Below are 20,223 nucleotides of genomic sequence, written 5' to 3'. Positions count from 1 at the left end.
AAAACATGTTTTAAATTGTACATAGTACAGCATTCATTTACCAGATAGTACCTATAGGCTTAATAGTACTATAAAGAAAACTAACTGCAACCTTAAAAATGCCTCTACTAAGGAATGCAGTGTACATTTTCTTATGCTTAAGGAATTAGAGTAATTTATAAATGAATAATAATATATCAATAAACTAAAGAAAACTGAAGAGTTGATTCTATTTCCAACTCTAGTCATTACTACAATATTCTGTTCAACTGTTTTTCCCACATCCTCACATAATCAAAACTGCCTGTTTTTACAGCCAGTATATTAGCAAAATCATCTATAATTTTCATTAAGTTATTCAGCTTTTATTTTGTAGTATTTCTTGTGATATGTACCAAAACAAACAACTCTGCCCCTGAAACATTCAAAACACAAGCTTAATTCTGTCTCAAGTTTCCTTCTCTATGAACTCCTTCCTGACTTACAGAAGCACAGTTGCTTCTGTTTTCATACCACATCACCATTGGGCATAGATAACTACCATAACATACAACCACACAGAGAAACTATCTGTTTACTAATGGCTACTGTCACATCTAGACTATAATAAAATTATTCACTGGCGGCCATTTACCAGGCTTTATTCGAAGTACTTTGTAATTCTGCTTTACATCACAACAACTATACAAAGAAGTAACATCACCATATTATATATGAAGAAACAGGTTTACCGATATTTATTAGCTATTCACTAGTAAATGACAACTAAATCTGTACCACACATTAACTGATAACTTGAAATTAGCCTAAGGTATAGGAAAATAATTTCATGAAAACTTAAAACTGAAAATGAAATAAAGATGATACAAAATACAGTTCCAAATATTCCAAATATTAGCTTACAGTATCCATACATATATCTAAAAGTAAACTACAGAAGATAGAGTTTATTATAGGAATGCAAAGGTGGTTCAACTGTTAGAAAATCTAGTAACATAATCTGCTCAAAAAAATTAAAGTAGGAAACATCTAGTGCAGAGACATGATGGCCAGAAGTCAAACAGACCTGAAGAAAAGGCCGAGCCTCCCTAGCATTATGCAGCTGCTGTACGGGTATGACGCCAGGTGGCGCCACTACACTCATCAGGGGGATCTTTGTAAATTACAAATTACATAAATATGCAACCTTTCTGCTACATACCTGAAAGTAACGTAAAATAATAATAATAAATGTCAAATGTCAACTTTGATTGAAAAATACTTCTTTAAAAGGAGAAAAAAACCTGCTGAATCCTACAGAGGAAATTTGTCAGGTAAAGTGAATAAACCAACTTGAGTCTCTGTCACTGTAGGTTTTGATATTTGAGCTGAATACATTCCTAATACATATATTTATGAATGTATAAATATCATAAAATATAAAAAGTCATGAGAATACTAAAGATCAATTTTGTGACATTTAAGATTAAGATTATTGATTACCAGAGACTGAGCAGGTAATTCTAACCATATTAATAAGATTTTATTTATTAAAAGAAAATCTGGAGGAAAGATAGCCAAGTGTTAAGTTGAATGGGGAATACACAGGTATCTGTCGTATTTTTTATTCTTATCAGTCTATAATATTTCATGGCAATCAATAATATAAAAGCCATAAATTTTACACTTATTGTAAAATTTACTTACTTATTGAAAATTACACTTACTTATTGGATTTTACACTTGTAAAATTTACTTTTGAAAATTACACTTACTTACTGAATATAGTAAGAATATACAACATACACATATAGCTCAAAGAATTATAATAAAGTGCACACACCTATAAAATGTGGATAACTAAGAAACAGAACATTATTAGCTCCCCAGAAATTCCCTTCCTCAAAAGGCCACTACCCTGACTTCTGAAACCAGAGATTAGTCATGCCTAGTTTTCAATTTCATATGTATATAGAATCATTCTCTGTTCTGTGTTTAGCATCTTTCAGTCACCATTATAAGATTCATTCACAATGTAACACATAGCTATATATATAGTTCCTTATTGCTAAAAGGCAGTCTATAAATAATAATTTATCTATGTCAGTATTTAACAGTGAATTGTGTTGCTTCCACCTTAAGGCCATCACAAATAATGGTTGCATGCCTCTTTTGCGTACATGAGCAGGCATTTTTACTGGATATTTATGTAAATATTAGTGTAGGCATTTTTATTGGATATTTATGTACACATTACTGGATAATATATGAAAAGATTGAAAATTTAACTTATCCAACCACAGTAGATACTATCAAACAATTACTCAAAGCAGTCATGCCAAATTAAACTCTGCCAGGACTGGTTGAGAATTTTTATTTCATATTCTTGAGCCTCACCGACAATTGGCATGCCACTCTTTTTCATTTTAACCATTCTTATGGGCATATAATGGCATTTCCCTCATTACTAATAAGGTTGGGAACCTTCTCTTACTTCCTGGCCATTCAATTATGATCTGTGAAATGCTTGCTCAAGGTTCTTGCTCATTTTTATATAGGGATTATCTGTCCTTTCCTTATTGTTTTGTGGGAGTTCTTATTTAATGTACATACAAGATTTCTTTTCTGATTATGTATGTTGAGACTATATGACTTGCCTTTTTACTCTCAAAGAATAAAAACAATCAATTTTAATGCAGTACAATTTACCAACCTTTCCCTGTATGAACAAATATGTTCATATATAAAGACCAAGAAGGTCTTCTACATTATCTTTTAGAAGATTATTTTGTACTTCATGGCTCATTTTACAATCTGCTTAGATTTATCTGTATAGGTACATGTTTTTCATATATACATTTGACCCAGAACCAGGTACTGAAAAGAACCGTATTTCACTACTCCAAGACCTTCATGATAAATCAAGTGCCCTAATATCTGTGGGTAAGTTTCTGGACTTCATTCTATTCCACTGGTCTATTTGTCTACCCTTGGACCAACACCTCACTAAATTACTGATCTCTATAATAAATATTAATATCCAACAGATTAAGCTCTTGTATCTTTCAAGGCTGACTTGGCTGTTCTCTGCCTTTCAATTTCAATGTAACTTTCAGATTGTCAATTTCCACGCATAAACACACACCTACAAACACAAGCCTGCTGAGATTTTGATTGGGATCACACTGAATCTATAGCTTAATTTGGATAAAAGTATCTTTATAACAGTGAGTGTTCCAATTCTTTGTATAGCCCTCCCTTTAGTTAGGTCCTTTGTAACTTTTCTCAGTAATATTTTAGTTTTTCATGAGAAAGTTTTGCTCATCCTTAGTTAAGTCTACTTCTAGGTATTTAATGATTTTTTAACATGCTTTTTGTAAATGACATTTGAAAAAAATGGTCTGGTATGCAGAAATAAAATTACTATTATGCTGACCTTGTAACTTCATTTTCAAAAATACAGTCATGCAAATAATGGCAGTTCTTAAGAAATATTTATGTGCTTTCTTTTTCATGTCTTTTATTAGCAAGAACCTGTAGTACAGAAAGAAACAGAAGTGGCAACAGGCACTCCTGTTTAAATCTCTATCTCAGAGGGGAAGCTTTCTCAACACTGCATCATTAAATATATTTGACCTAGGTTGTTTTGTTTATAAATATTCTTTATCCAATTAAGTTTTCTTCTATTCCTAATTTACTAAAATTTTTTTTACCATAATTGGATTTCAGATATTCACAAAATGCTTCATCTACTGCACAATCATGCAACTTTTAAACCTTTACTACTTTACACAAACCCCCCTATTTTTCCCTATTTCTGAACCCAATAATTAACATTTTGTGCATTTACATGTTCCCTCTCTCATCATACATGTATCTCTTGGCTTTTCTTTTTACACCAACCCACTGATGTATACTGAAGTCTTCATGACACTTCACTATAAACACACAGCAAGCTCATGGTCAGTAACACCCAGCACATGGTCAAATTTCTACAGTGCCTCCAAAAATATCTTTTTAAAATTTTTCTGGTTTAGTATTCAAGCAAAGATACTACATTATATTTAGTTATTATATGTTTATAACCTTTTTAAATCTGCAATACCCTCATACCTTTTTAAATGACGTTATATGAAATCCCCCTAAAAAACCATTAAGGCATATATTGGCTTGGCCAAAAAGTCCATTACAATTTTTCCATACAATGGCTCTAGCAGTGCTCAACATTCATTAAAAAAAAAACACCTTATCGAAACTGGTGAAATTTTGTGCAGCCATTTTATTATTGAACATGGAAGAAAATAACATTTTCAGCAAACGATGCTTTATTATTTCAAGAAAGGTAAAAATGCAACTTAAACAAAAAAAAAGATTTGTGCAGTATACAGAGAAGGTGCTGTGACTGACTGTGTCAAAAGTGGTTTGCAAAGCTTCTTGGTACTACTGACATTCCAGCCAGATAATTCTTTGCTGTGGGGATATCTTATGAATTAGAAGATGTTTAACAGCACTCTTAGTCTGTACCCACTAGAAGCCAATAGCAGGAGATAGCCAGCATATGCAAAATATCCAAATCAATAAAGTTAATTTGTGAAAATGAAAACTGTCTTTCATAGAAAAAAAACATACAGACTTTTTGGCCAGCCCAGTAGATTTCTTAGTGTGAAGGTTTTTTATTACAGATTGAATTTCTTTAACAGTCAAATATTCAGATTTTCTATTTCCTCTTTTGTGTATTTTAGTCATCTCAGTCCTTTGAATCTGTCAAAAGCTCTGCTCATCTTCTCACCCTCCTCTTTTTCATCTGGCCTCTGAAATAGACAGTCACCTCCAGGAAAAAATTGGACCAAATGCCAGGATCTCATTTTCTGGGTTTATTTCAGCTTCTAGATCTTGGCCCCATAATTCTTCACTGCTTTGGAGGTACTGTGGTGTAGTCCAACAGTTTTCTATTTTACAGTTTTTCTGTTATTCTCTGCAGAAAATTGTTCCAAATTACCTTTCTACCAATTTATGGCAAGTGGAACTCTGAACTTTTTTGAAATCTACAATTTTCAAGATAGCTGTTTTTTACAAAACTCCTGAAAAATCTCCTGCCTCATCCAATACACAACAGGCCTTTATTATTTTAAATGCCTACTCTTACTTCCATAGACAGAATTGCCAGACACTACTACTATCTTCATTTCTCTCCTTTTCCAGTCATTGCTTTATAAACTGCTTTAACCTTCAGTTTTGATTCCTCATTTTATACCAAAATCTTATTTTCCTGACAACTCAAAAACATAAAAATCCCCAAATTCCCTAAACCACATTTTGTAAGTCAGTCCTGCCCAATCTACCTTTTGATTCATATTGTTCTTTTAAAAAAAGTTATTAAATGTAAAATACATAAAAATGTCAAAACCCAAACAAAGCAGGGGTTATAAATTAGAAAAGGTAAAACAAGAAAATCTGTATATGGCAAAATAATGTGAATACTGGGGGAAAAAAGCAACTAGTTCACTTACAGCTGAGTCCTGATTTGCATCCAGACCAGAATAAAATCATTAGATCACCCTACTCTAGCCTTGGGAGAAAAGAGACCAAGTTACAGAGCTGACTAGGGAACTGTCAGGTCTTTCTACGGACCTTCCCACCATTCTTGACCCCCATTCTAGTTTCTATCTATGGTGTGAAAAAGTTAAAACTCCTGTAATAATACAGGAAAATCAACCTCCTATGATAATTTAAAACTTACTGTAAGTAACATAGATACATGTTTACTACATGATTCACTTTACTGACTACTATTCTCAATCTTGGCCTCTTTATTTTCAAAAAAAGTTTTTATTTGAAGCACATATAATGTTGACAGTTTCATTGTACACAGAATACAGGTTTATATAACCGTGTTTCCCCGCCAAAATCCAGAGAAGGTAGCAATGTCTCCAATGAGTATTTGGATAAACTAAAACTAAATGCCAAGAATACTACGGTTAAACAGTTTATAATATTTTCTCCCTAAAGTTCCATTTTATTATTACAATAATCAAGAGGGAAGAATAAGCCTGGTTGGTGCGGCTCAGTGGACTGAGCGCTGGCCTATGAACCAAAGGGTCACCAGTTGGATTCCCAGTCAGGGCACATGCCTGGGTTGCAGGCCAGGTCCCCAGTAGGGCATACATGAGAGGCAACCGCACACTGATGTTTCTTTCCCTCTCTTCTTCTCTAAATATGAAAATAAAATATTTTTTAAAAAGAGGGACGAATAAAATTGTAAATAGGTATGAGAATATAGTAAAAAATAAATCTGAGAAGAAAAATGCTTTAAAATAACAACAGTTGCCACTTGTAACACACTGTCTGTATTAGAGGTAGTAAAGATCATATAGGAATGTTGGTTGGATATTCAATACTTCGCTTATTTATTGAGCATCTACTGTATCCCCCATACCACATTAAGCACTAGAGTACAAAGACGCTGTGATCTGTGGAATTCCCGTATTATCAAGGCACTCACACTCCTTCAGGGAAGGAACTGGTTTAACAATTATCCAACAACGAGAAACTACTCTTAAAAAGTATGAAATAGATGATAATCTAATGGAATACTACTAAGATGAGAAAGGAATAATAAGATATACATGAAGCCTAAGCCATTTCTTCAGAAATAAGAAGCATTTCCCCAAATGAACACCATGGGGAAAGTTACTATAACACATAAATGACAAAGAGGAAAAAACAGTAAGCATTGTTCAGGGAATTAAGAGAGTAAATGTTGTATATGTTAAGAGTAAAGCTCTCATGTGACAGAATGGAAAGAAATGAAAGGGTACATAGCTTCAACTCATAAAGGAGATTTTCTAATTCCATTTGCAGGATATAGTGTAAAGTATAAGCTGAAAATAAAAATGAGCTTTGCTTTGCTTTTTACAAAGATCAGTCTAGTCACAGGCAAGAAGATGAATAAGGAAAGAAGGCTGAGGCTATAGGCTAAAGCAATAGTTCAAACGTCAGATGGTGAAGGCTTAAACTAGAGGATGGTAAACACGTGGAGGAAGTGATTTTTAACAGCAGCTGAAAAGTAGACTTGACAGAACTTGACAAGGAAAGTAAAGAATGTAGAATTTCCATCATGTTTCTGTTTCAAAATTTGGGCATAGGCCTACCTCCACCACAAATCAACCATGGGATTCACTTAAATCTTTAATGAGCCTTATTTTCTTCACATACAAAATGAAAGGACTGGACACCACATTCCATGCTGTCCCCACCTGCTTGAAACACCTATTACTCTAGTCAGTGCGCGTGGTCTTAAACAAGTACCTCCTACTATTATATCGTACTCAATTAAAACATACATGATTGTTGTTTTTACTTATTCTCTTGCTCTACCATTTTTAATACAATTACACCAAAAATATCTGTGTTAAAAGAGCAAGAGAAATCACAAGGACATGTTTACCACAAGACTAATCTTTTCAAAGCTGCTAGTTTTAATTACATTTCAAGTATCAGCAGTATTTTCATATCAGGGAAAGAATCTAGGATTGCACAAAGAATAGCTGACTACTAGTCAACTGTTAGTTTCATTTAATAGTTATTTCACTTAAACATAGCATTAAAAAGTACACATAACAGAGCATTTACCTAAATTCAACCCTAAGATTTTATCTGACATAAAAATATTTTTCTGCAATATTATTAGTCCCTGAGTATGAATCAGATGTTTCACAAACAGGCAAAACTCCTAGAATTATGTTTAATGACTGATATTTAAAGCACTGATTTTTGACTTGTCATAGATATTCGAGAAGTAGTCAAGGGTATTTTTTTCATCCTAATTTCTACATTATTTACATAAAGAAATAATTTAGTTGTGGTACTGAATATTGTGGTACTCAATATTTTACTCCTGTTTTCACTAAATATTCTGAGGCATTTTTATAATGAAACTAAAGAAGAGGAAGAACAGTGTAGTTTTTGAAAAGCACTTCATTATACCACCCTGCAGTGGCCTTAACACCTTAGAAATAAAGACAGTGAAGTCCAGAAGGTTAGGACCTAGTCAAGGTGATCTAGGTAGACTGGAGATTGCATTGTTTTCAACGAACCTAACTGCCTCTATATTCTTAAAATATAAAATGTGATTATATGACAAATGCTACCACAAATTTCAGCAAAGTAAGCTCTGTTTCCCCCAGACTTCAGCAAACTCAAGTTTTACTAATGCCCTTGAACTTTAAAAGATCACCTAAATGCACAAACATACACGATATTCATTTTGTACTTTCACAACTTAAAACATTGAGAACATTAAGTTCAGTATACAAACCAATGATAAATTATATCAAAATATTTGAAAAATAAATTTAAAGAGTTGATGAGCATAAATAAGAAGCCTTCGTGTGTGACACATCACACACGATACATCATGCACATGGTTGTGTTTGAAGGGAAACACCCTTCAAAGCTGGTATAAGAAAAACTGCCAACCAGCATATGGTAATGATTTAATTTTCTCTCTACCAAGAAATCACCTGAGAAAACTTTTATCATTTACTTATCAAGTGAAACTGCATTAAGATCCTAAAATATGCAGGTACTATTTTATGCACTGAGAACAGAATATTCAACAAGAAAAATAAGATTCTATTCTCATGAAACTTGTACTTAGTGGCAAAAAAAAAAAAAACAGAAAATAAACAAGCAAAATATGAGATAATGATAAATGTCACTGAGAAAATGCTCCCAAGGCTTATAAGATAAAGAGTGACTGGGTAATAAACGACTGGATGGTCAGTGAGGGCCTCATTAAGGAAACATTTTTTAGGTGAATTCAGAATAACAATAACCACTCTAGGATTAGCATTCTAAGCAAAGGAAACAGCGGTACAAAGACCCCAAAACAGGCACCAACTCAGTGGGTCTGAGGAAGTGCAAAAAGGCTGTGTGTCTGAAACACAGTTAGTGAAGGCAAGGATTTTATCTGTCCAAGTCAGAGAGAAAGGTGGATGCCAGGGCCAGAATAGTGGTTTAAGCCTTTTGCAGGTAACAAACCTGAATTAGAAAAATTTAGAACTATAGTAGTGTTAACTATACTTTTTAATTATCAGAGTCGGAGATGTGATAATAAATGTCAATGAACAAACTCAGATATTTTACCGGAGTCATTTTTTTAATTTTGTTTTCAACCCCAGGAAAGTAACATGTGTTAAGCATACAGTAATTATAATCTCTAATTATAATTTCTGCCAAATATAATCAATTGATGAGAATATTAGTGTATAACAAGACTTGAAGCAAAGTTCACCTTCAGTGTTGCCCTTCACTACATGCTAGATGAGCATCTGTAAGAAAATGAGCTACATGACTTTAAAGGTTTCCTTCAAGCTACATTAAAATTTTAATTTACCCTATCCTTATTTCAAGTAAGGCAGTGGTTTTCCAACTCTAAATTCCTTAAATCAAGGTGTCAAACTCATTTTCACTAGGAGGCACATCAGCCTCACGGTTACCTTCAAAGGGCTGAATGTAATTTTAGGACTGTATAAATGTAACTAGTCCCTAACGAAGGGCAAGGAGCTCAGCGAGAAACAAGGTGCTGGGGATGAATAAAACAAGGTGGAGGGCTGGATTCACCCTTGGGCCTTGTGTTTGCCACCTGTGCTATAAACCCTTCATGTTTGATTACATTAGTAATTACTGGTTTAATTTCTATCCTAAGCTCCTTAAGAGATAAGATGGTCTTTCAGTAATTATGAATGTTTGCTTAGAAATTTTAGTCTTTCACTCCATAATATATAATTTAAAACAAACGTATTTTTGATCCTTAGTAGTTTTTAAATAAAACAAAAGTATACCTATTTGTTTTGCAGCCTGTAATATATCTTTTAAGTCTTCATTTACACTTTGCATTTCACTCTTCTCCAGTTGTTCATTCAAAAATGTTACTAACTTATTCCATGTCAGATCCAAACCTATAATTTGTTCATGAAGTTTAGACCGCTTTATCTGAAAGACATAATAGAGACATACTGGTTAAAGGTTTTCTCAAATCCATCATTTACTTCATGTTTTGTATTATATTATATAACTTGGTACCACCCACAAGAATTCAACATTTTATCTATTCGCATCCAAATTTACAACTCCCAGAAGGAGCCTTATTTGAATAAGATTAAAAAGAATCCTATTTATTTATCTTTAATAAAAGCTTTTTTACCATTGTAATCACCATGAATAATCATTACAAAATTCATTTCATACAGTCAAATAAAAAGCAAAATGTCCTACATTCAAATGACAATAGGTAACGTCCCATGTACCTCTTTTCTATATTTCTCCTTTATTTTTAACAAAGCTTAGACCATACTGTATGTAAGAACTTCTGTCATGCTTTTGATGAAAGGCATTTAAAAAAATCAGATTCCTATGATGAGCTCAATATATTCAAATCAGCACTGTTCTTCTAAGTATGGTCCTAGAATAGGATGGGAATCCAGGAGGTTCTTAGCTATACACACTCTTCTCTTAACATTTTAAATCTTGGATTTCACAAGAATTGCAACAGAAAGCAATAAAATGTTTACTCCATACCACTGGACTTGGTACAATTCAGGAGGCCCTTGAACAAATGAAAAAGTAGTGGGTCACACAAAAAATTGAAATGTTTCTCTTGGTTGCACTGATAATATTGAGTAATTCATTATTACTACCCTGCTTCAGTTTTCTAATTAAAAATGGAGCTAATTAATCTAGGTTTAAGGAGACGAAAATGGGCAAATGTAGATACAAAATAAGATTAACCATAAATTGAAATAAGTTGTTACAATGGGTCACACTACATAAAGCTTCATCTCTTTTCTCTCTTTCACATATATTGAATATTTCCAAAAATAAAAAGTTAAATTAAAATGAAGCTCAATATATCTGCCACTTTCTTTCCTGAGGGGGAAGAAAGGTATGTAAAAGCCTACAAGAATAAATGAAAAGACATGGAATAAACATGTAGTCCTTGTCACTTTCAAATTTTAAAATCTTGTGTTCTATACCTAATACACAAGAGTCTATAAAGGAACTTGGTTAGGTGAGAAGAGTAAATACCCTATTTTTCAAACCATAAGATGCACCTAGGTTTTCGAGGAGGAAAATAGAAAAAAAAAGTTGAAGCAGAAAATGTGGTAAAATATTTAATAACATCAGTCACATAATATTTCACCAATGTAAATGTAAACAGCACTCAACAGCAGCATTAACAACCATTATTCCTCCCAAATTTGGGGGTAGGAAGTATGTCTTATAGTCTGAAAAATTCAGGTAATTCCAGTTTAAAATAGAAACATTAATTAATTGTATAGAATATATCCTTATTTTAATTGTTATGAAAATGCAAAACAGCTCCTATCCTAAAAAAGGATAACTGTTTTATTGTAGTAAAATTCTGTATTACCTCTAAAGAAAAAAAAATCTACCTAAAATCTGTTACAAATTTCTTTTTAGTATTAATCTTTAAGTAAAGATACTAATTGTAAAACTGCACAAGGACTTTACTTTTTATTTATTGACTGATTTTTTAGGGGGGAGAGGGAAAGAGAGAGAGAAACATCGATTTGTTGTTCCACTTATTTACCCGTTCATTGGTTGACTCTTGTCTGGGGATCAAACCCTGAACCTAGGCATATCAAGACAATGAACGCTATAACCAACTGACCTACCTAGCCAAACTTTTTAAATTTTTTTTTAAAATTTATTTAACTTTTGTTCAAGTACAGTTTTTTTTCTTGTATTCCCAGCCCTGCACCCCCCCCAGTGCTCCCCACCCCCCTCCCATCTCCACCCCCCGTCTTAGTTATTGTCCATGTGTCTTTCATACTTATTCATGTGAGTCCATCCCCTTTTACTCTGTGCTTCTCTCCCCTCTACCCTCTGGACCCTGTCAGCACGTTCTGTATTTCACTGTCTTTGGTTACATTTTGCTTGCTTGTTTGTTTTGTTGTTTACATTCCTGTTAAAGGTGATATCATATGGTATTTGTCTTTCACTGCCTGGCTTATTTCGCTCAGCATAATGCTTTCCAGCTCCATCCATGATGTTGCAAAGGGTAGGAGCTCCTTCTTCCTTTCTGCAGCATAGAATTCCATTGTGTAAATGTACCATAGTTTTTTGATCCAGTCATCGACCGATGGGCATTTAGGTTGCTTCCAACTCTTGGCTATTGTAAATTGTGCTGCTATGAACATCGGGGTGCATAGGTTCTTTTGGATTGGTGCTTCAGGGTTCTTAGGATATACTCCTAGCAGTGGAATTGCTGGGTCAAAAGGCACGTCCATTTTTAGTTTTCTTAGAAAATTCCATACTGCTTTCCATAGTGGTTGTACCAGTCTGCAATCCCACCAACAGTGAACTAGGGTCCCCTTTTCCCCACAACCTCTCCAGCACTTGTTTGTTTCTTTGTTTATGATAGCCATTCTGACTGGTGTTAAGTGGTATCTCATTGTGGTTTTAATTTGCATCTCTCTGATAGCTAGAGATATTGAGCATCTTTTCATGTGTCTCTGGATCCTCTGTATGTCCTCCTTGGAAAAATGTCTGTTCAAGTCCTCTGCCCATTTTTTAATCGGGTTGCTTGTCTTCTTTGAGTGGAGTCGAGTGAGTTCTTTGTATATTTTGGAGATTAAACCTTTGTCTGAGGTATCATCTTCAACAAATGGTGTTGGGAAAACTGGACAGCCACATGCAAAAAAATGAAACTCGAGCACCAACTTACACCATACACCAAAATAAATTCAAGGTGGGTAAAAGACTTAAATATAAGCCGGGAACCATTAAAGTCCTAGAGGAGAGCATTGGCAGGAAAATCTCAGACATTCCACGCAGCAAGATTTTTACTGATACGTCCCCTAGAGCAAGGGACATAAAGGAAAGAATAAACAAATGGGATCTCATCAAAATTAAAAGCTTCTGCATGGCTAAGGAAAACAGTATCAAGATACAAAGAGAAGCAACTGTTTGGGAAAACATATTTTTTTTAATTTTTAAAGATTTTATTTATTTATAAAATCTTTAAAGGGAAGGGAAGGAGAGAAGTATAGGAATATCAGTGTATGGTTGCCTTCCGTGAGTTCCTGGCTGGGGACTGGCTTGCAACCCAGGCATGTGCCCTGACTGGGAATTGAACTATGATCATCTGGTTCACAGGCCTGCGCTCAATCCACTGAGCTACACCAGCCAGGGCTCCCTAGCCAAAATTTTTTATTTTATTTTATTTATTTTATTTATTTATCTTTTAGAGGGGAAGGGGAGGAGAGAGGAAGAGAAACATCAATGTATGGTTGCTTCTCGTGCATCCCCTACTGGGAACTGGCCCCTGCAGGGAACTGGCCTGCAACCCAGGCATGCGCCCTGACTGGGAATCGATCCGCGATTGTCTAGTTCGCAGGCCCGCACTCAATCCACTGAGCTACACCAGCCAGGCCTAGCCAAATATTTTAAGCAATAAAATTCTAACCTATTAGGAAACAGTGTTAGTATTCCATCATAGAATCAAGTAAGTCAGCAAAGTGAGGGTTTTTTATTTAAGATTTTTATTTATTTATTTTTACAGAGAGGGGAAGGGAAAGAGAGGGGGGAGAAATACATGCAAGAGAAGCATCAATCGATTGCCTATTATACACCTCCAACTGGGCACCTGGCCCCTGCAACCCAGGCACATGACCAGGAATCGAACCCTCAGTCTTCCAGTTTGCAGGCCGGTGGTCAATCCACTCAGCCACACCAGCCAGGACATGGCTGTTGTCTCATATAAAAAGCATAGGACAAGTTCTTTTATATACTATAGCAGATGACTCATTCCCTCCATTAAGTACAGTTCATATACCTTCAGGAGTATAAATCCCATAACTAATTATAAAGACCACACGGAAGTCAATTATGAGACCTTATATTAAGTTTGAAAGAGTAAAATTCATTTTTCCACGTTATAGTACATTGTTTCTCTCCATCAAATAAGAATTTTACCAGTGATCAAAAAACTTACTCAGACAATCCAGGGGTAAATTACTGGACTGAATTACAAAATTAACTGTGGCAGAAACATTAGCAACAGAAAAATTAACAAAGGATTCAATACCATAGCTCTGATTATTCTCTTTGACAATATAGTCATATGTGCTTAAGATTAAAAGTCCCATTAAAAAACATCAGTATATACATTCCTCTTAGTAGATAAACATACCATTTCAATCACACAGAACTGAGAAAAAGAAATGTCAAATATTTGTCCACATAGTATGTTTATAATCATTTTCATCTTTAAAACAAATTACCTTTAAGTCAGCTACTTCTTCATTGTAATTATCTTGCTTGGTGACATTTGAAAAGGAGCGCAAGGCTCCTGTGAGCCGAGGTAAAGTCATCTATTAATTCAATCAATGATCCATACAATGAGAAACCTGAAACTGAAACAAAACAGGATGATATCTATCTGTTGGGAGCAAGTGCGAGAAGTAGTCAAACTCAACAAATTTAACAAATATATAAGAGAGAGGAAATAAATTAGTTAAAAAGCAATTGTTACCAATGTTGAATAATTCTCCTGACACATTTTGTACCCATGAAGGTTTTATTTTTTTAATAGCACACTGGCTATATTTGGATAAAGGGAAAAGAAACAAACAAAAACATGTGTGGGCACTCCTGTAATATTCCTTCAGGAGTTCTACAGATTCCGAAGCACAGGTCTCAAATACTGCAATGATACTGAGAGAGGGGGAAAAAAGCACTTGCCCATCTTTTCTTCAATTTTATGTTCACTGATTTCCTCTCACATTATCCCATGCCTTTTAGAGTCTCACTGCTTTGTTTTGGTTTTTTAAAACGTGTTTTGCTCTTAAAAATGTATACTTGCACATAAGTCCATTGGCATTAGTGGTTCTCTGCTTGAAATGCTCTTCCAATGTTCATATAGCTGACTCCTTGGCACACAGGTCTTAGTCTTAGCTTAAAAGATCAAGAAAGGCCTTTCTTGACCAATCTAAGACAGGGCAGCTACTCATCTACTGTCTATCAAAGCACAAAATTTCATTGCTCTTTTATCACACTAACTTGACATTTACTTATTTACTCATGTGTTATGTTACACAACAAAGAATAAGGTTCTTACTTTTGTCACTCAATAATTATTTGGTAAATAGTAAAAGGAAGAAAAGGGGAGAAAAGGAGACAGTGCTAACAGGGAGACTGAAGAACAGAGGAATGAATTCTAGTAGCTGGGAAAGGGAAGGACTCCCAGAGAAAGAAAGAAGTCAGATAATCTGATCTAATCTCCTTGTTTACAAGCTGACAACTAACTTTCTGGCAAAGAGACTAATAACATTTACTATGAGGGGTGCCCTTATCTATGGAATACTCTGTTTATTCTGGTTTAGAACTGCTCAATATTGGCTCTCTGTAGAATGTCACATAAGCAATACATGTCTTTAGGATAGTTCTCAATTAGGAATATTTTGCCTTCTATGGGCCATCTGGCAATATCTGGTGACATTTTAAGTTATCACAACTGGGGGAATACTAATGGCTTCTGGTGGGTAGACACCAGTGATGCTGCTAAACATCCTATAATATACAGGATGGCCTCCTGACAACAAAGAATTACCTAGCCCAGCGATTTTCTATCAGTGTGCCACAGCAGGCACACTAGTATAATGCAAAAATTTTTTAAATACGCAATACTGCAGGGAACCAGTCTGTTTGAAAATGGCAAATGTCACTCAGCCCTGCACTGGAAAGCTGACAGGGGCAAAGTGGTGGGCAGGAACCAGACTCTCAGACTGGTTTATCCGTGGGAACCAGGCCCAGAAAATGCATTCAGACTGTTATGGCTTGCTCTTGCTAAAACCCCCTCGACCTAGTCTGAAACAGTAGATGTTTACTGCCTGTCCTCAAGGTAATTCCCAAAGCCTGTGTGAACTTTCCCAAGGGCAGAGCCTAATCAGCTCACCACCTTTCCCTTCCCCATTTGTTATTTTCATTTCCTTGATTATACCTAAAATGCAGACAATGACATTCTATGCAATAGTAGTAAGACCTGAGAGAAACAATAAAAGCCTGTCTAGGCAAGGGTCGGGGCACTCTCCCCTTGAGAGAGTGGCCAAAGCACTCTCCCCTTGAGAGGAGCGACCATAGGACTCTCATCCTAAGAGAGTACCATACGTCCCTTTTTCTCCACAGGACTGTTGTAGTCTGTGTGCATTTGTTCTCATCTTCAACCACAACATACAGACTCTGCTGGCCACAATCTGCAACACAATACTTGACTATTTTTTTAGTCTGGGGCACTGACCTCTTTTCCCTTAGAATGTCAAATAAAAATAGGACGACAGCTATACAACAGCCGCTGATTGGAATAAATCAAAATTATACCTATTTTTTATCAGATTGGCAAAAATATGTATTTCGGTGTTCCACAGAATTTCACTAATTAGTTTATGTGTGCCATGGAATAAAAAGGTTGAAAATTACTAAATCTAGCCCCAAAACATCAATATTGCAAAGTGAAACTCCACTCTAGTGTTGAAAACAGAGAACTCAGGTACTTCCCACAGTGTGCAGAGACCCATTACCCTAAATTAAGAGACTTTACATACTATTTTGGGCCAAAGAACATGTGTCCAATGTGGAAAGGGGGCCATATAGGCTGCCTCAAACAACTACCTGCTTCTACTCTTCTTGGTTGCTTATATCCTTTAAGTTATTACAAAGTTTGATACTTGAAAAACTCTCTGACTCCTATACTAGAAAAATTAGATACAAAATAACTGTATGAAATGTTTATCAAAATAAGAGATAAAGTGAAAATAATGAAGACTTCCAGAGAAGATGGAGGCACAGGTAGATACACTTGACCTCCTCGCACAAACAAAAAGAGGACAACAACAAATTTAACAAAAAATAACCACAACTGTCAGAAAATCAAACTGTATGAAAGTCCAACAAGAAAGGAGTTAGAGACACTCATCCAAACCGGGGTGGGGGGGGGGTGGGGGAGGGACAGAGGGGTGGAGAGGACTCCCAGCAAGGTGGCAACAGGAGGACCAGGACAGGCAAGGGGGCAGCTGGCAGGACAGATGATACCACATTTGCATACAGATAAACCAGGAAGAACAACTGGGGAGTGAGAGTGCAACCCAGGGTTCCAATGCAGGGAAATAAATCCTCAAAACCTCTGACTATAAAAACCTGTGGGGGTTAAGGAGGCCAGAAGAAATTCCCAGCCTCACAGGAGAGTTCACTGGAGAGACCCACAGGGTCTTAGAATGTACACAAAATCACCCACCTAGGAATCAGCACCAGAAGGGCCCAAAATTTTGCTTGTGGGTAGCAGGGGAAGTGACTGAAAACCGACAGGGAGCCAAGCAAGCAGCATTGTTCCCTCTTGGACCCCTCCCCCATATACAGCACTACAATGCAGCACCGTGGGTTGCCCCACCCTGGTGAATATCTAAGGTTCCTACGTTTAGTACAAAACAGGTGGGCCAAGACAAAAAAATATGTGAAAGAACAAGTGAAAGAACAAATCAAAGCTCCAGAAAAAATACAAGTAAGCGACAAAGAGATAGCCAACCTATCAGATGCACAGTTGAAAACACCAGTAATCAGGATGCACACAGAAATGGTTGAGTATTATTGCAAAATAGAGAAAAAAGTGACGGCTATGCAAAGTGAAATAAAGAAAAATGTATAAGGAACCAACAGTGAAGGGAAAGAAACTGGGACTCAAATCCGTTTGGAGCAGAAGGAAGAAAGAAACATTCAACCAGAACAGAATGAAGAAACAAGGATTCAAAAAAATGAGGAGAGGCTTAGGAACCTCAGGGACAACTTTAAATATTACAACATCCAAATCATATGGGTGTAGGAAGAAGAGGAAGACCAAGAAATTAAAAACGTAATTGAACAAATAGTGAAGGAGAATTTCCCCAATTTGGCAAAGGAAATAAGATTTCCAGGAAGTCCATGAAGCTCAGAGACCCAAAGAAGTTGGACCCAAGGAAGCACACACCAAGGCAGATCATAATTACATTACCCAAGATTAAAGATAAGGAGACAATCTTAAAAGCAGCCAAGAGAAAAAGAGACAGTTGCCTACAAAGGAATTCCCATAAGACTATTTGCTGATTTCTCAAAAGAAACCTTACAGGCTAGAAGGGGTTGGAAAGAAGTATTTGAAGGCATGAAAGGCAAGGACCTACATCCAAGGTTACTCTGTCCAGCAAAGCTATTATTTACAATGGAAGGGCAGACAAAGTGCTTCCCAGATAAGGTCAAGTTAAAGGAGGTCATCATCACCCAGCCCTTATTATATGAAATGTTAAAAAGACTTAGGTTAGGACTTCCGCCAAGATGGAGGCATAGGTGGAACACTGTGCCTTCTCCCACAACCAAGTTTGAATACAACAAAGGTTTGGAGAAACAAAGACACAACCAAAGGACAGAAAATTGAATTATACGGAAGTCCGACTACATCTAACCGTTCAACCGGGACGGTAAGAGGGGCGGAGCCAGCAGCGAGCAGGGTCGGGCAGGACAGGGCCCCCCGACCCAGGCACGCAGGCAGACGGGAACCAGTTGGGGTGCGGGGCAGACCGCGGGCGCATATTCGCGCACAGTGAGACAGACCACGCAGGCCCCAGGGGGCGAGGGCTGACGGCGGTGGCACACTCAAGTGCAGTGGGACGAAACGCGTGGGCCCGGTGAGGCAGCAACTGCGGCACCGGTGAGGGCCGTGGAGGCAGGCGGTGGACAGGACGCCATAGTCCCTCTTTGACCCCGCCCCCACATATAGCGTCAGAACCCAGCAACTTAGTTGCCCTGCAATACTGGTGAGAGCCATTGTCGCTCTTTGACCCGGCCCCCACATACAGCGTCACAACCCAGCGACTTAGTTGCCCTTCAGCACCGGTGAGGGCCGTGGCGGCAGGCGGCGGACGGGACGCCATAGTCCCTCTTTGACCCCGCCCGCACCTACAACGTCACAACCCAGCGACTGAGTTGCCCTGTTCTAGTGAACACTTTAGGGCTCTGATCCTGCTATGGAACAGGCACGAAGAACCCGAAAGATGGCACAAGAAGAACTCAAAGTCCCAGAGCCAATAACTCTAAGCGACCGAGAAATTGCCAGCCTCTCAGAAGCACAATTCAGGACACTATTTATCAGGATGCTCACAGAACTGGTTGATTATAGTCACAAATTAGAGGAACAAAGTTACAAATTAGAGGAACGTGTGAGGGCTGGACTGATTGAAATGAAGGGAGATGCACAGGAAACCAATAGTGATGGAAAGGAAACTGGGACTCAAATCAATGGAATGGACCAGAAGGAAGAACAAAACATCCCACCAGAAAGGAATGAAGAAATGAGAATTCAAAAAAATGAGGAGAGGCTTAGGAACCTCCAGGACATCTTTAAACGTTCCAACATCCGGATTATAGGGGTACCAGAAGGGGGAAAGAAACAGCCACGAGTGGAAAACTTATTTGAACAAATAATAAAGGAGAACTTCCCCAGTCTGGCAAAGGAAATAGACTTCCAGGAAATCCAGGAAGCTCAGAGAGTGCCAAAGAAGTTGGACCCAAGAAGGAACACACCAAGGCACATCATAATTACATTAGCCAAGACCAAAATGAAGGAGAGAATCCTAGAAGCAGCAAGGGATAAGGGGACAGTCACCTACAAAGGAGTACCCATCAGACTGTCAGCGGATTTCTCAAAAGAGACCTTACAGGCAAGAAGGGGCTGGAAAGAAGTATACCAAGTCATGAAATCCAAAGACCTACAGCCAAGATTGCTTTATCCAGCAAAACTTTCATTTAGAATGGAAGGACAGATAAAGTGCTTCTCAGATAAGGTCAAGTTCAAGGAGTTCATCATCACCAAGCCCTTATTATATGAAATGCTAAAGGGACTTATATAAGAAAAAGAAGATGAAAAAGATGAACAGTGAAAGGACAGCAAACACACAGTTATTAACAACCACACCTAAAACAAAAGCAAACCAAGAAGACAGCTAGATCAGGAGGGGAACCATAGAAATGAAGAACACATGGAGGGTTAGAAACAGGGGGGTGGGAGGGGGAGAAGAGGGGAGAAGGCACAGAAAATAGCATAGATGGTAGGCAGAAAATAGGGGGGAGGGCGAGAATAGTGGGGGAAATATAGAATCCAAAGAACTTGAGACACGTGGTTATAAACTAAGGGGGGGAGAATGGTGGGGGAGGGAGGGT

The 20,223-nt window shown here is 36.9% G+C and overlaps 1 protein-coding gene across 1 annotated transcript in view; it reads right to left on the bottom strand.

Annotated features, from left to right (window-relative positions):
• ASCC3 (activating signal cointegrator 1 complex subunit 3) overlaps positions 1-20,223 on the bottom strand; it is a 320,030-nt gene that overhangs the window by 287,258 nt on the left and 12,549 nt on the right. Inside the window, exons 2-3 of the mRNA XM_037059706.1 lie at positions 14,268-14,399; positions 9,804-9,954 (exon numbers count right to left, since the gene is read on the bottom strand). Of these exons, the coding sequence (XP_036915601.1) occupies positions 9,804-9,954; positions 14,268-14,357 (241 nt within the window). The 5' untranslated portion in view covers positions 14,358-14,399. The remainder of the gene's footprint in view (positions 1-9,803; positions 9,955-14,267; positions 14,400-20,223) is intronic.

This window comes from Sturnira hondurensis, unplaced genomic scaffold (genome assembly GCF_014824575.4).
Source record: "Sturnira hondurensis isolate 20B ecotype Veracruz unplaced genomic scaffold, ASM1482457v3 Scaffold0011291, whole genome shotgun sequence".
Taxonomy (NCBI): domain Eukaryota; kingdom Metazoa; phylum Chordata; class Mammalia; order Chiroptera; family Phyllostomidae; genus Sturnira; species Sturnira hondurensis.
This window is presented reverse-complemented; position numbering and strand designations above follow the sequence as displayed.